At 34.8% G+C, this 14910-nt stretch overlaps 1 protein-coding gene across 2 annotated transcripts; it reads left to right on the top strand.

The window, feature by feature from the left end:
- The first annotated feature begins 73 nt into the window (after positions 1-73).
- On the top strand, positions 74-14116 carry LOC117331505 (coiled-coil domain-containing protein 146-like). 2 transcript variants are annotated; one of them, XM_033890242.1, is made up of 19 exons: positions 74-245; positions 862-1029; positions 3252-3544; positions 3761-3818; positions 4158-4334; positions 4699-4772; positions 5071-5298; positions 5475-5661; positions 6347-6442; positions 7112-7237; positions 7445-7578; positions 7836-8000; positions 8184-8408; positions 8747-8811; positions 9005-9168; positions 10965-11093; positions 11259-11396; positions 11708-11956; positions 12580-14116. In XM_033890242.1, exons 2-19 carry the CDS (start codon positions 862-864, stop codon positions 12781-12783), a joined length of 2880 nt encoding a protein of 959 aa, XP_033746133.1. In that variant the 5' UTR covers positions 74-245; the 3' UTR covers positions 12784-14116. The 2 variants fall into 2 exon arrangements, with proteins under 2 accessions (XP_033746133.1, XP_033746134.1); XM_033890243.1 differs by lacking the exon at positions 74-245 and adding an exon at positions 307-325.
- The last annotated feature ends 794 nt before the right edge of the window (positions 14117-14910 follow it).

Raw genomic sequence — 14910 nt, 5'->3', positions numbered from 1 at the left:
GAATATTTACAATTTCTTCAGCCTAATTGATAATAAGAATTTCTTCTTTTATATTTTGTGTTTACGTTAATCGTAATCTAACTTACGCATGCGCAACGCCCTTAGAAACAATTGCTATTTATGCCGCCATGATGGTCTTCAATAATTAATGTCAACGATCATCATCAATTTTCACCTGTGCATCTGCACGCAAGAAGGATATTTGAGATCTAACCAGCCTCGCAGTATTACGAAGACATCACGCAGTATGTTTTCTTTAACAAACGAATGGTATAGGTGACGTTAGTAGATTTAAATTAGGCGTAATTAACAACGGATTTAAAAAGTACGTGAAAGTGTGTTTATTTCTTGGATAAAATTATACCCGACATGTGCTACTGCTTGATTTACCTTTTTTGCCTTTACTTTTTCATTAAACGTAGCACGGATACAACTTATTATTACACAGGTTGCAGTTGACAGCTATATATATAGATCTATATAATTACAGTTCTGTATATTGCAATTGTAATTAACTAATTTTAAGTTCATGCTGACGAGGAATGTCAAAGGAGGCAAAAAGAAACTTTTATTTTCTGTTCATATCAGTTACATATATATAATTTTCATCGTATTGCCACCATTTGTCTGCCTTTCAAATGATTTCTGGGCTGTTATTGAGACAGACAAAAGGCCCTATATATACATGTGCAAAAGAATTTACTGCCTTTCAACTTTTGATTAATTAAGCAAATGTATTGTTTATTTGAAATTTCATACTGTAGCTTACATATGGAGTAAAGCTATGAGTGGAGAAAAGAAATATTTGGTTTTGATCATTCAATCAAGGTTAATGTTAAGTCATGGATTATTTTTTCTAAGATGAGTGATCGTGGTAGTGATGAAGAAAGAGATGATGAACAAGAAGAAGAGGAAAGCACAGGCCAGAAATATGAGACAGTTATCTCTGCCTTGCCTCCCCGGGTTGTTCAACAGGAGGAAAGTCAGGTGGAAGTGTCAGCCAGCCCTGCCTTCCAGTGTCTAGATGAGGTAATTATTGGTCAAAAAGTATATGTCTTCTCTAAAGTCAGCTGAAAGATGACTTGCCACATCTGGATCCAGGACTAATAATATTTTATTGACTGAAGAGATGTAATTAATATCAAAATTAAAGCTCCTTCACAGTAATTGTTATATATATTTGATATACGATATATATTCTTGTGTCTTGTAATCATTATTTAATCTACAAGCACCAATAAGTGTGGCTTAGGAAATGTGACCACTTGACTACAATATGTCTTAACTTTTGTGAATATCATGGCTTAACCTCATATTTACAGCATTCTTACTACACTCTTCAATACAATTTGACATACATGTGCAATTAAACAAAATTATGTCTCCTTTCAGACACTTTCGGCATTTTCCATTATTTGTGTGAATATCAAACATGGAATCTGTAAAATTGAATCTCAACAAATTTGTTTGTAAACCATGAAATTAAACTCCAACGCTTACAAATACTTTCACAGTATAATTTCAAGTGTCTATTTACTGCTGATGTAAATGACTTTCTCTGTGAAATTGTCAATCAACAAAATCAACAAACCAAACTCCTCCATTAAACAACTAACATGAAATTCAAGGAAATCTGTTAAAAAATGAAGATTAATGAAAAATAAATCGTTGAACTAAAACTGACTATTTTAATTAATTATTGTATACTCTAAAATTCTGATTGGTTACCTGTCTTTAAACACATTATCACTTACATGCATAAAGTGTACAATACATGCATTAAGTGTACAGTACACGTATACAGTGTACAATACATGTATGAAGTGTACAGTACACAAATACAGTGTACAATACACATGTATGAAGTGTAAATAAAATGAACAGATGATGAGTGTGGGAAAACAGCAAAGAATACCCATATAATAATGTAACCATAATTCAATTCAAATTTGAAACTGATTAAACAAAGGCAAAGGCAAACAATGCAAAAATACACCCTGTGACTCTTAAATTTTCGTTTGCTTTAGATTTTCATATTTTGAAAATAATAAATAAAGAATGTCAGTTTCAGTTGTGGTTGTCAATTTTCCCATATCCAAGTGATAGAGCTTACTCCTGGTAATTAATATTACTATATACTGACTAGGAATCATTGATTAAGTAATTCTTAACCATTTTACATACATGTATGTCAATTTCATTTTACTGATGTTGATATCTTGGTAGAGATTGACAAAATTCAGTCTTTAGTCCATGTCAAAAGTTTTGTACATGTTGCTGCATATTTCTTGATATTTGACTAGATACATCTGATTCCTGTAACTTTTGTTTCACCTGTCTATGACATGTAGACAGACATTTGCTGTTTTAATGTACATCACCCTAGCACATGTGTATTATTTCTTATTTATTTCTTTACAATTAAGATGGTCTTTGTTGATGATGTTTTTCACCATTTACTTCCTGACCAAACCTTGTAAACCATTATTGATCAACATACTGCTGTCATGTAACTTTAACGGACAGGAACCAATGAGAAGCGATCAGTTGAATGACGCTTTTATTATTATTATCTCAAATTACTGGGTAATGTTATTACATTTTTATTGTTTTTCTTCTCAACATGAAAGTAATCGTTCAGTGAATAATTTATCTTCTTTGATTGATGTGTTTAAACTATTTTTGGAAATCAATTAGCTATCAGACTCAGACATTACAGAATTAAAGTATATGTGACTCCAACAGTACAAAATTTAAGTATGTGACACATGTTGAAATTACATTTATAAGCAATTTGTTACACATTAGTCACAGTGAATGTACATCACTGCCTCAGCATGTGTACATATGTAGAACAAACTCTAACAGATGTTTTATTGTAGAATTTCCAAATAATAAATTAGATTGTATTGGATATAAATATGGTTCGAGTTGGTGTGTTAATAAGTTTTAGGACTTGATTCCTTTTCTCCTGTTGATGATATTTTGATGATAAGTATTTGATTTGAAATCTATATTATCAGTTTTCAAAATACATATATAAGTTAGTGGTTAAACTTAACTTGATATCCCATTTTTATTATTATTATTATTTTTTTTTTTTTGCAGCAATTCAGGATGAAATATTTTGTTTCAATGAATTAACAAAGAGATGCAAATCTAAAGTTTACACTGTATTTATTAATATTTTTTTTTTTTTTTAATTCATGAACAATGTTTTTTATAATTAATTTCATCTTTTTTCTTTATAGATGTTTCATGAAGGAAAACTTACGGGAACGAAAGTTGCTCTTTTGAAAGCAAAATATACTGATCTTCATGAAACTCTGAAAAGGACTCGGGAGAGTGAGGCTAACCTACTGAACACAGCCAAGGAACATACTATTGAGTTGGAAAGACAGCGCTCAGAACTTGAGAAGGGAGACAACTTCCCAGACAGCTCCAACACGGAGGTGACCAAAATGAGACAGCAGTTAATGAAACACAACAATGAATATGCCCAGATCAAGGAGCGCGAGTACCAACAGCAGTATGAGCTGGAAACGTAGGTTTATAATCAACCTTTACCTCACCTCATGATTCATATTCAAGCTTGTTTTTTTTATATAATATGGCCAGTCGTGGTGAAATGACTCCCCCTCAGTGGTAAAGGAGGTTTGGTGGTAGATGGTTCAGGGAACAGTTGCTTTAGTTGTGTTTTGTTTAGCATTTAAATGTAAATTTGTATTCATTTCATTTGAATTGTCATTTATCTTTACAGGTTGTCAGAAGAGAAAAAAATAATGGAGAGGGAATATTCAAGAATGCCAAAACAAGGGGTTTGTTTTTTTTCTTCTGTATCTGTTTAACCTGCATCTTAGAGGCACAAAGTATAATATATCTTGGGTATATTTTATCTTGCTGGCCTTTGTTTTAAATTGTTTATTAAAAAGAAACATATTTGTGTTTGAATAGTGCTTTATTTTTGATAATAAAATAAAAAATAGATGATTTGTGTCATATATAAGTGTTTGTAGTAGAATATCAATACATTTGTAATTTATTATAAATTTTGCCTATCTAGATAATGAACTTAAATGTTGTTGTTGCCTGAGTTATTGCGTTGCACTATCTATGTATAGATGTATTATCAATATTTACAAAAATGTGACGTGCAGGAAATTGAAAAGAAACTGAAAGAAATACAGGCTGCATGTGAGGATATGAAGAAAGAAATTGTTCAGCGTCAAATGGAAGCCAAGACACTCCGTGAGGATATGGACACAACTCATCGTCAGTGTTTGGCTGAACAGAAGGAATATGATCAGCTTAAGTCAGAGATGGAAAATCTCAAGGTAAAAACACAAGAGTGGTGCCACATTACAACATGCTTTCTAGGTCTAGGTAACACCTTACTATGATCGAAAGAGTCTCACCATATCTCATCATAACATTTCTCAGGAATATTTACTGTAGCATTGGTTTAAGTTGTGAATGATGAACATACATATGGTTTCCTAAACATCTGGCACCTTGGTATTTTTATTCTCATTTTTGGCATTGCAGAAGACAATTGAAATTACAAATATACAAGGAGAAAATTTATTTTCTTTATATCATATGCTATAATTCTAAGTCTTTGCATGCTGTTATTTAGATTTTGTCATTTGTATGGTGTTCATAATGCTTGACACACAAATGCACATGCTATTATTTCAGGGTGACCTTGTGCAAATCAACACACTTCCAAACCAAATAGCTAAGGAGGCTGACAAACTACACAGACAAAAGCTGTGAGTTATGGATATGTCTGTCTTATTTTGAAATTGACACCAGTGCCTAAGTGAACAAAGAAATGGGGGGGAAATGTTATTCAATGTCTATAGATAGATTGCAAAAATGAAAAAAGAAGAATAGTTGTTTGAAAATATATTTAATTAAGAAACATTTAATGAGTTTATAGTTAAATAAAAGCAAAGGTATTGTAAGTTGAAATTTTTAATTACATTTTTCATCCTACATTGATTTATTTAATATTTTATCCTCGTGAAAATGATCTGTTTCATCTTTTTCTTTTAATTTGATCTGCAGTGAGGTGGAAAAGAGCTTGACAAAACTAGAGGATGAATACCAAGACATCCTTGAGGAATCAAAAGGCATGGAGTCCAAGAAGAATGCATTACAGACAGAAAAGTTTGATACGGAGTCAGAACTTGCTAAAACAAGGGCCATGCTTGACCAAAAAGAACGAGAGTACAACATGCTTATCAAGGACTTTGAGTTTGCTAAGGACAGAGAGGCTGTACTGATGGGAGATAGGTAAGATTATAAATGTCCAGGTCACAAGTTAAGTTTATATTAATAGCCATTTCTGTAAATTATCTTATATTGAACATGTCTATCTAATTTCTGGTTTTAATCAAAAGCTGTAAAATAGAATTGAATTGCTCTTAATTCAAACTGTATGTAATGGTTAATGTATTTGTTCTATGAAGATCCACACTTGACATGAGCTTGAGACACATCCACCTGGAAAAGAAAAACACACACGATGTTCATTCTAGAAAGAGTCGAGAAAAAGATAGGGATTTGAGAAATTTGAAGAAGGCAGAACTTCAGTTCAAAGTTGCTGAAGAAAGCCTGTCACACACAAAGTCAGTACATGAAAAGGTTAAAGGACAGGTAAGTTCCCTTTTACTTTGAGTTATAATCTACAACATTCTCGTTACCTAGTTGACAATTACATTAATTGATGTGTGTCCATCACTGGTTAGTCTATACCTTTATGTCAGGCTCCCTGTCAAGAATTGTTTATATATGTATATACATGTACATGTATATACTGATTTATTGCATGAGAGTTCTTTTGGGGGCCAACATTGATGTAATTGAATTAATTTGTAAAAAAAATAATTCTCAAACATCCGTCTCATTTTCAATTTTCCCAAAATCGACAGGCTATAGTTTTGGTTAGACTTAAGTGTATTTACCTCCTTTTTATCAAAGCAAATATCAGGCTTATCAGTTCCCTACCAGTGAAATTGGGGAACTATAGGTTTCCTCTCCTTCTGTCTTGTACGTAACGCCAAAGTTTGTCAGTGCTCTAGTGGCTTCATTTCTTGAGAGATTTTGATCAAACTTAAACAATGATAAAGAACCATAACATTTCGGGCAAGTTCAGGTTTCAGAGATTTTGTGTCAAGGTCACATACTTTTTTTAGCCGGGGTAGGTAGGGGACATGTGTTACTTGATAATCATTTTTTTTAAATTTCTGATCAAATCACATAACAAATGGAGGTTTAAGGTCAAGTTGAAGTTACTTATATTCTGAGGAACAATAAGGCTCATTTGTTTGTATTATCTCAGATTGATTCCTTGCCAAAAGATGACGGTACCCTACAGAAGAAGAGGGAGGAATTAGCGAAAGAGGTGGAGCACACAAAACGATCACTGGCTCAGCAGGTATGCTCCTATTTTTGTAACAAAAAGCAATGTCTAGAAGAATAACCATAGGGTACCTTATATGCCAAGTACTGATTTACCTGTTAATAAACTGCATTATCTTTGACTTACCAGAAATGTTACATTAAATGTTCCTAATCTACCTATGAATTAGTTTTCATTGATTACTGGCATACAGAGTTATTTAAAGGAAGTACATAATCGCCTTAGAATTATTCTAATGATGCTACATCTCTGACAAAGAGTAATTATGATTGATTAAAACAAGAAAGTCTGTTGTATATTTTATTACAATACAAAAAGTTACACATGTTATGTTATTGCTACCCCCCTAAAGTTTGAGCTCCTGTTTTTGTCTTTTAAATTTAGCATGGATAAATAATTAATTGCATACTGAAAAACTCATAAAAATACATACTACTGTACACCTCTATATTTCATATGTAACTTTCAGTTGTATATAAATGATCATTATTTAGGACACTGTTATTTAATAATTTAGTTGTGTTAATTAGATATATTTTTACAGTGAGTGCCATTTTATGCACTTTTGTGAGAGAGGAGCAGTGTATATATATACAAATGTATATGCTGTCGGCGATGTAGCATTTTAAATATTAATTCACTTGACTAGACATGATCATGATGTAACTTTCCTCATGTTTGTAGAACAATCTGACAGCAGTTGAACATGTGAAGCTGGAAGCTAGTGCGGCCGAGGAACAGAACCTGCTGTATGACCAGAGTGACCTGAGAATAGAGGTTGTCGAACTTACTCGGCTTGCTGCCATCAAGGTACATATTCATATCATAGTTGGTCAATTCTATTGAGTTGTCTCCCCTTCTGTGACGTTTCTTTTTTTAATATTCTATTATAAAAGGTTTTTAAAAAGGCCACATTCCCAAAATTTTAACTCTGTCACCTGGTATATGTTCACAATGATCGAAACACCTCGCTAGGGCATACATTTAATTGTTATTAAAATATCATTAAATTTTCAGGCTGATGAGAGAGAACAAAAAGCCAGAGATTTCATGAGGGCAGAAATGAGGTTCCACAAAGCCATCGAAGACCTGAAAACAAAGGAACTTCAAATACAGGACCATCACAAGAAACACCAGGAGATGCAAACAAAGTAAGGCATAAAAAACTGAATCAGAGAAAAATGATAAAATGGATGAAATTTATTCAAAGAAAAAATATCTCCATTAAAATATGTTTCAAATGTTATAACATAATTAATTGCTGCTTTTATTTAAATCTTTTAGGCATATTATTATGTTAAATTTCATATAGCTGACACTATATATATGATGTATTGCCAGATGCCTAGGTTTCATTAGAGTTAATTTACTTTTCTAGTAATATTTAATTGTATTTTTAATTTTACAGGTTGAAAGAGTTTGCGAAGCTTTATGAGCTGATTAAGAATGAGAGAAACAAGTGTGTGAATCTGATACAGACAAGTACACAGAAGGCAGCCGAGATGAAGGAAAAGATCAAAATCCTTCAGAATGAGATGGAAATTCTACGCACAGCCGTCATGCAAAAAGACAGGTAAACATTACTTTCACTATAACATGATAGAAATTGAAATGAATTATATTATATATATATATATATATATATATTGCAGTAGGATAATATGTTATTATATACTTCTATGAATGAACAATATATAGAAAAAAAAAAACAAAACTTTTCATCCAATGTTGTTTTTTATTCTTTACCATTAAACAGAGAGCTGCAGAAACACAGATTAAAACACATGAACAGTATTGTGATGAGAGACAGTTTGAGGAATGAAGTAGCTAAACAAACAAATATTTACAATGACATGAAAGCTACAGTGGAACAACAGAAAATGGACCTAAATAAACTCAATAATATGATGAACGCGGGTGAGGAGGAGAGCACACGGTTGAGGAACAGATACTCAAAGGAGGAACAGAAGAGAAATGACAGGTATGTCTTGATTGGGGACAAGAGGACAAACAAAACATAACAGTATTATATAGACACTGCCCATTTTATAAAAAATGTACATTTTAGAATCTGTCAAAGACAAGTCCTTACACATAAGTGTTAGGCCATTTTTGTATATCTTCTTCAACTGTCTGTGTATTACTCCTTCATCATGACTGGAGTTGTATAACTCTGGGAGCTCATCTGTTTGGAGAAAACAAAGAACAGTGTTTTAAGTTATGATTTCTAATGACCCAAAGGAAATATATCAAATAATAGGTGGGAATGCAATATCCAACCGATACAGGTATAATAGTGTTTTACTGATTGTATTACAGAGGTCTGAAGTTGATAGAAAGAGAAGAAGAAGTATGCATATTCTACGAAAAAGTAAATATTGAAGGTAAGATTTCCAATTATCCCTTCAAGTAGTTCAGTCTGACAACAAAAAGGGTTTTTTAGTGATCCAGAAGAAGGTTTCCTTTAAAGTTTCTAGATAAAATAATCAACATAATACATTTTATATTTAAAAGCTACATATCAAAAATGATATATTCATCAGTGTCTGACATAATTTTCTTTTGTTTTATGTTTAGAACAAATGATAAGAAATGGCAATGTAGAGCTACAAGCCAAGGAAGAGGAGATTCGTTTCCTCAAGATGCAACTGAATGAAGAGAACCGTTCTATTGAACTGCTAAGGAAAAACATGCCACACAAGCATGCCCTTGAGCAAGAACTTGTCACACTACAGATCCAGGTAGGCCCTTTCCATCACTCAAATCTTCATTTACACACTCGTCACACTACAGATCCAGGTAGCCCTCTCCATCACCCCAATTTCCCCTTACACACTCGTCACACTACAGATCCAGGTAGGCCCTTTCCATCACTCAAATCTTCATTTACACACTCGTCACACTACAGATCCAGGTAGCCCTCTCCATCACCCCAATTTCCCCTTACACACTTGTCACACTACAGATCCAGGTAGGCCCTCTCCATCACTCCAATTTCCCCTTACACACTCGTCACACTACAGATCCAGGTAGGCCCTCTCCATCACTCCAATCTTCAGTTACACACTCGTCACACTACAGATCCAGGTAGGCCTCTCCATCACTCCAATCTTCATTTACACACTTGTCACACTACAGATCCAGGTAGGCCCTCTCCCTCACCTCAATCTTCCCTTACACACTCGTCACACTACAGATCCAGGTAGCCCTCTCCATCACTCCAATCTTCATTTACACACTTGTCACACTACAGATCCAGGTAGGCCTCTCCATCACTCCAATCTTCATTTACACACTTGTCACACTACAGATCCAGGTAGGCCCTCTCCCTCACTCCAATCTTCCCTTACACACTCGTCACACTACAGATCCAGGTAGGCCCTCTCCATCACTCCAATCTTCAGTTACACACTCGTCACACTACAGATCCAGGTAGGCCCTCTCCCTCACTCCAATCTTCCCTTACACACTTGTCACACTACAGATCCAGGTAGCCCTCTCCATCACTCCAATCTTCATTTACACACTTGTCACACTACAGATCCAGGTAGGCCTCTCCATCACTCCAATCTTCATTTACACACTTGTCACACTACAGATCCAGGTAGCCCTCTCCATCACTCCAATCTTCATTTACACACTTGTCACACTACAGATCCAGGTAGGCCTCTCCATCACTCCAATCTTCATTTACACACTCGTCACACTACAGATCCAGGTAGGCCTCTCCATCACTCCAATCTTCATTTACACACTCGTCACACTACAGATCCAGGTAGCCCTCTCCATCACTCCAATCTTCATTTACACACTTGTCACACTACAGATCCAGGTAGGCCTCTCCATCACTCCAATCTTCATTTACACACTTGTCACACTACAGATCCAGGTAGGCCCTCTCCCTCACTCCAATCTTCCCTTACACACTCGTCACACTACAGATCCAGGTAGGCCTCTCCATCACTCCAATCTTCATTTACACACTCGTCACACTACAGATCCAGGTAGGCCCTTTCCATCACTCCAATTTCCCCTTACACACTCGTCACACTACAGATCCAGGTAGGCCCTCTCCATCACTCCAATCTCCCCTTAAACACTCGTCACACTACAGATCCAGGTAGCCCTCTCCATCACTCCAATCTTCCCTTACACACTTGTCACACTACAGATCCAGGTAGCCCTCTCCCTCACTCCAATCTTCCCTTACACACTTGTCACACTACAGATCCAGGAAAAATAATACAACAGTAATATAATCAGTATGAAGTCAACCCCAGAGGTAGGCCTCTGATGAATAATCATACAGACTGGTTCATTTATAAAGTTGCAAAAATATTGTGCAGCTCTAACCAAAAATTATAAATGATTGTGAATAAACTGGTTTGTGTTGTAATGTGTATAGTTTGTTAATAGTCAGTGTGTAAAACATTTAAATTATACACTGATAGTTGGTTGAGGTTTCATCAAGATCAGCCAACAGTCCAATACAGATTTGTTTTAGACCTTGTAAACAATGTAAATTTTGTGTGTACAGTTACAACAGTGTCAGGACCGTATGCTGGACCTAGAGAAGGAGCTGGAAAACCCATATGATGAGACACGTGTACGCTCACTGGAAGGAAAGGATCTGCCACCTGCCGAATTACAGGACAAAATCGAAAATGTAAATAGCTTGGTGTTTACTTTGATAAAAACGTGTCGGCGAAGTAAGGGTTGTAATGTTACAATTTGTTATAAAAGTAAAGTGTTGTGCAAAGAAAAATTTTAACAAACATTACATTTGCAATGCTTCCAATCCTGAATAATTTCATTTGGTCTGTAATTTCAGTTGGAAATGAGACTTGCAGAAAAGGAGGAGCACTTGTTGGAAAAGGATCTAATATTTGAACAAGTAACACGACTCGCGAGTCGAGTCAAGGTGAAGGCGGAGGATGGCAAAGATGATACACTTGGACTTGCCAAAAATGTAAGTTATGTTAATATACAATATTGATTCCGAAGACCTTTTTCTTAAATTAGTTTAAGAAAAGGTCTGTTAGGATTCTGTTAAAGGGTCAACATTTGTTTTTTATGGTATATTGCATGAAGCAGTGAATATGCAACTGTTTGATTTGGTATGTTTTGAGATTTTTTTTGTTTAGAGTGTAATTAAGACTTCGATAGTGCTCTGAGATGTCAGGGAAATGGCAGGGTTTGTTTCTGTGATGGTAAAGTAGAGCTGATGTTGCTTTTATTCAAGTTTCTCAAAAATTTGTAATTTACCTTTGGTCATTCCAGGTGAATGGATTACAAGGAAAAATCAAAGATGCATACAGAAAGATGAGAGGTCTTGTGGCTGAGCTGTCTATGAACACAGCAACTGCTCTTCAACTGCAACAGACTTTGAAGGAGAAGGAAGCCGACCTAGAACAGTGCTATATCAGGATGGAGAAGGGTGAACCACCATGTGACGAGTTTGAACACGACTGGAATCGTTTGATGGCCATTGAAGACAGGATCATGAGAGACAAGGAGGAGAGTAGACTGGTAAGTGTTGTGGTTTTACTGAGCTGTTAATGGAAAAAAAAGTTTAGAAAAAATTAATAATGTTAACATTTTAGCATTGATGTCATTTTTTTTTAGTTTCATCGGGGTATGAAACAAATTTTGTTTGCAAACTTCTGTAAGAATCCGCGTAAAAAAAAATTGACATCAACGCTTATAATTAATTTTTGAAAATGATTTTCTAATTTAAAACATGTTTTATGTACAATTTTACTGGTTTTAAATGGGATTCTTTTTCTCAAATCAATACGCAACGTCAATTGTCGTATTGTGACGTCATATTTTTCGCGCCATTCTCGGAATTTCTTTCATAGAAGAATGAAAAGAATTTTTCGACCAATCACATTAGAGTATTTACCATGAAAACAAAGAAAAATTAATTATATATAATTGAAAAAAAAATATTATGCTGTTATTGCAAATATGACATCACATTTATGAATTTGTAATTAATTTGTGTTGGTATTCTACAAGGGCATTATGAATGAATTAAGTAAAACAGATTTTGATGTACATATTATATATCTAAACTCTTATTTATCATGCCAATGACACACTTATGATCGCTGTCATTTACATTTGTTTCATTTCATTATGATCCACAGATTCAGGAGGAAGAAGAGCAATACAAGATTGCAGGAGGAACAACCACGACAGCGGACCCCAGACCAAACGCTTACATTCCTGATGACGACAGTGAACTTCCCATTCCCAGACCCTATGGCAGACATGCACCTTTCAAACCCACAGAGCCAGGATCTACAATGCGTCACATTCGCAAACCTGTACCTAAACCCATTGAAATATAGAACCATCTCAACATGTTCATCTTGTTAAGTAAAATACACCCATGAAAAAAGTGTATGAAAGTATGAATATCAGTAAATGTGAAAGGCTCCAGCCTGTTTTATACTGATGCAGTTTTCAACTCCAACAGTGATTATCTTCAATACAGACATCTGGCTGTAAAAGATCTGAGACTGTTTGTCACTAGGAGTACTGGATGGACAGTATGTAAACTAGATCTGGAGGAAAGCTTACCTTGTTGACTTGTTTGACCTACCAACAGCATTTCATTTCATAAGTGCATTCTAGGACAAAAATGATTTGAACAGAATGACTTTCTCTGGCAGTGCCTTGATTGTGTATCAGCATTGCTCACATGATCTTTGATATTTAGCCAATTATTCTTTATGTTCTCACGTGACATCTACGGGACAGTGTACTTAGTTTGGCAAGCCTTTCTGAGAAAACACTTGATACCAAACAAGGGTTGTTGACAGTCCTTGATACCAAACAAGGGTTGTTGACTGTCCTTGATACCAAACAAGGGTTGTTGACTGTCCTTGATACCAAACAAGGGTTGTTGACAGTCCTTGATACCAAACAAGGGTTGTTGACTGTCCTTGATACCAAACAAGGGTTGTTGACAGTCCTTGATATCAAACAAGGGTTGCTGACTGTCCTTGATACCACATTATCTAAGGGTGTGATGTTTTGTTGTCTATCAGATAATGTTAAAACCAGTCAGCTGTGATAGAACTCACTGGTTAAACCTTCTTTTTAGGACTCTGTAATTCATGTCAATATTCCTGTGATAGCATGGATTATAGTGTTTACAGATTCACACTTTAATTGGAATAGAATTTATAATACGATTACTACTACAGATCTGATTATCAACTCCAAACCTAGCATTAGGCCACATACATAATGTATGGATGATAATAACAATGTAAAGTCACTGAGATGCTAAACTATAGAATCTTATTATAATGTTTTATGTCCAAGTGATAAAGAAGAAATTTCATAATAGTGTATTAGCACGCTAGCCAGCTATGTTCTAGAAAGAGGTACATTGTAGGGTGGGATGCGAGATTGATGAGTGGGAATCACTGATCCGTGATGATTATCTGTGATATGAGTGAGAATGTATGGTTTCGTTATTCACCAGAGAGGTTGTTACACCATGGAGTTTTTTTTATTTATTAGCTTAAGGTGTAATATTGACCTCTTTTTGTATGGTACTTATAGGCATGAATGTAAATATGTAAATACATGTACATATGTAAAGAATCAGAGGACATACTGGTATACTCCTGGGCATGTCTTTTCAAATAAAATGAAGAAATATAAAATGTTTTCATGTTTATCAATTGATATCGTTTCTATTCGTGATTCTCATGGGAATAAGTATAAAATATACATACAGACCTTATAAATTCACACAGGATCAGACTCACGCTTTTAATGATATGTTGATGCATGTATTAAAGCCGATATTCTGGGTTCCTTTGGGAATTATTGTGATATTTTCAATGAATTTGTGATCTAGTTTTCACAAACGAGGTAGAACAGGATATCCAATAATGGACACCAAAGTCCTTAATTTAGGTAAGAGTGACCCTTAATTGTGTGTGTTGAGTTTCGATTTCAAATACTACAAATTATAACCCCAGTCACAGAATCTGCGACACCGAGATTTTGATACGATTACAAAAACCGCGAACGAATTAGAATAAGATATATGGATATCCGGTTGACAGCACTACAAGAGGATTAGCCTGGAGGAGTTATCTAACAATCCAGATACCAGGAGATAACCAGGTTCATACTGCCTAACCTAGTGTAGAATTAACACGTATAGTTGGAACATTTCCTGTTGTAGATACTAAAGCAGTGATTGAGACGGAGTTGTTCAAATCTCTCCTTCACATTAAGCAAATCAAGATTCTCTATATTGTGGAAAGAAGTATATGTATCATTATCAGTTTAAGCTCACCTGGCGCAAGTACAAATGTAGGTTACAAATGTAGGTTTCTCAATGGAGTCCCACAAAGTTTGCGAAAAGAAATGACATTGGCTCATATTCAAAGTCTCAGGACTCAAACTTGTTGAACTTTTCTTCTCACAACAGAAAAAGGCCTACATCCTTG

Source organism: Pecten maximus, chromosome 7 (assembly GCF_902652985.1).
Source record: "Pecten maximus chromosome 7, xPecMax1.1, whole genome shotgun sequence".
NCBI classification, from domain to species: domain Eukaryota; kingdom Metazoa; phylum Mollusca; class Bivalvia; order Pectinida; family Pectinidae; genus Pecten; species Pecten maximus.
The sequence above is the reverse complement of the archived record's forward strand: the minus strand, read 5'-3'. Positions and strand labels throughout refer to the sequence as shown.

What these genes read in the sequence shown, in the direction of transcription:
- LOC117331505 (XM_033890242.1), top strand. Translation starts at nt 862, where the DNA reads ATGAGTGATCGTGGTAGTGATGAAGAAAGAGATGATGAACAAGAAGAA. An exon ending in GAACAGAAGAGAAATGACAG is followed by an intron (nt 8,409 to 8,746) that starts GTATGTCTTGAT and finishes ATTGTATTACAG; the next exon opens with AGGTCTGAAGTTGATAGAAA. An exon ending in TTGTCACACTACAGATCCAG is followed by an intron (nt 9,169 to 10,964) that starts GTAGGCCCTTTC and finishes TTGTGTGTACAG; the next exon opens with TTACAACAGTGTCAGGACCG.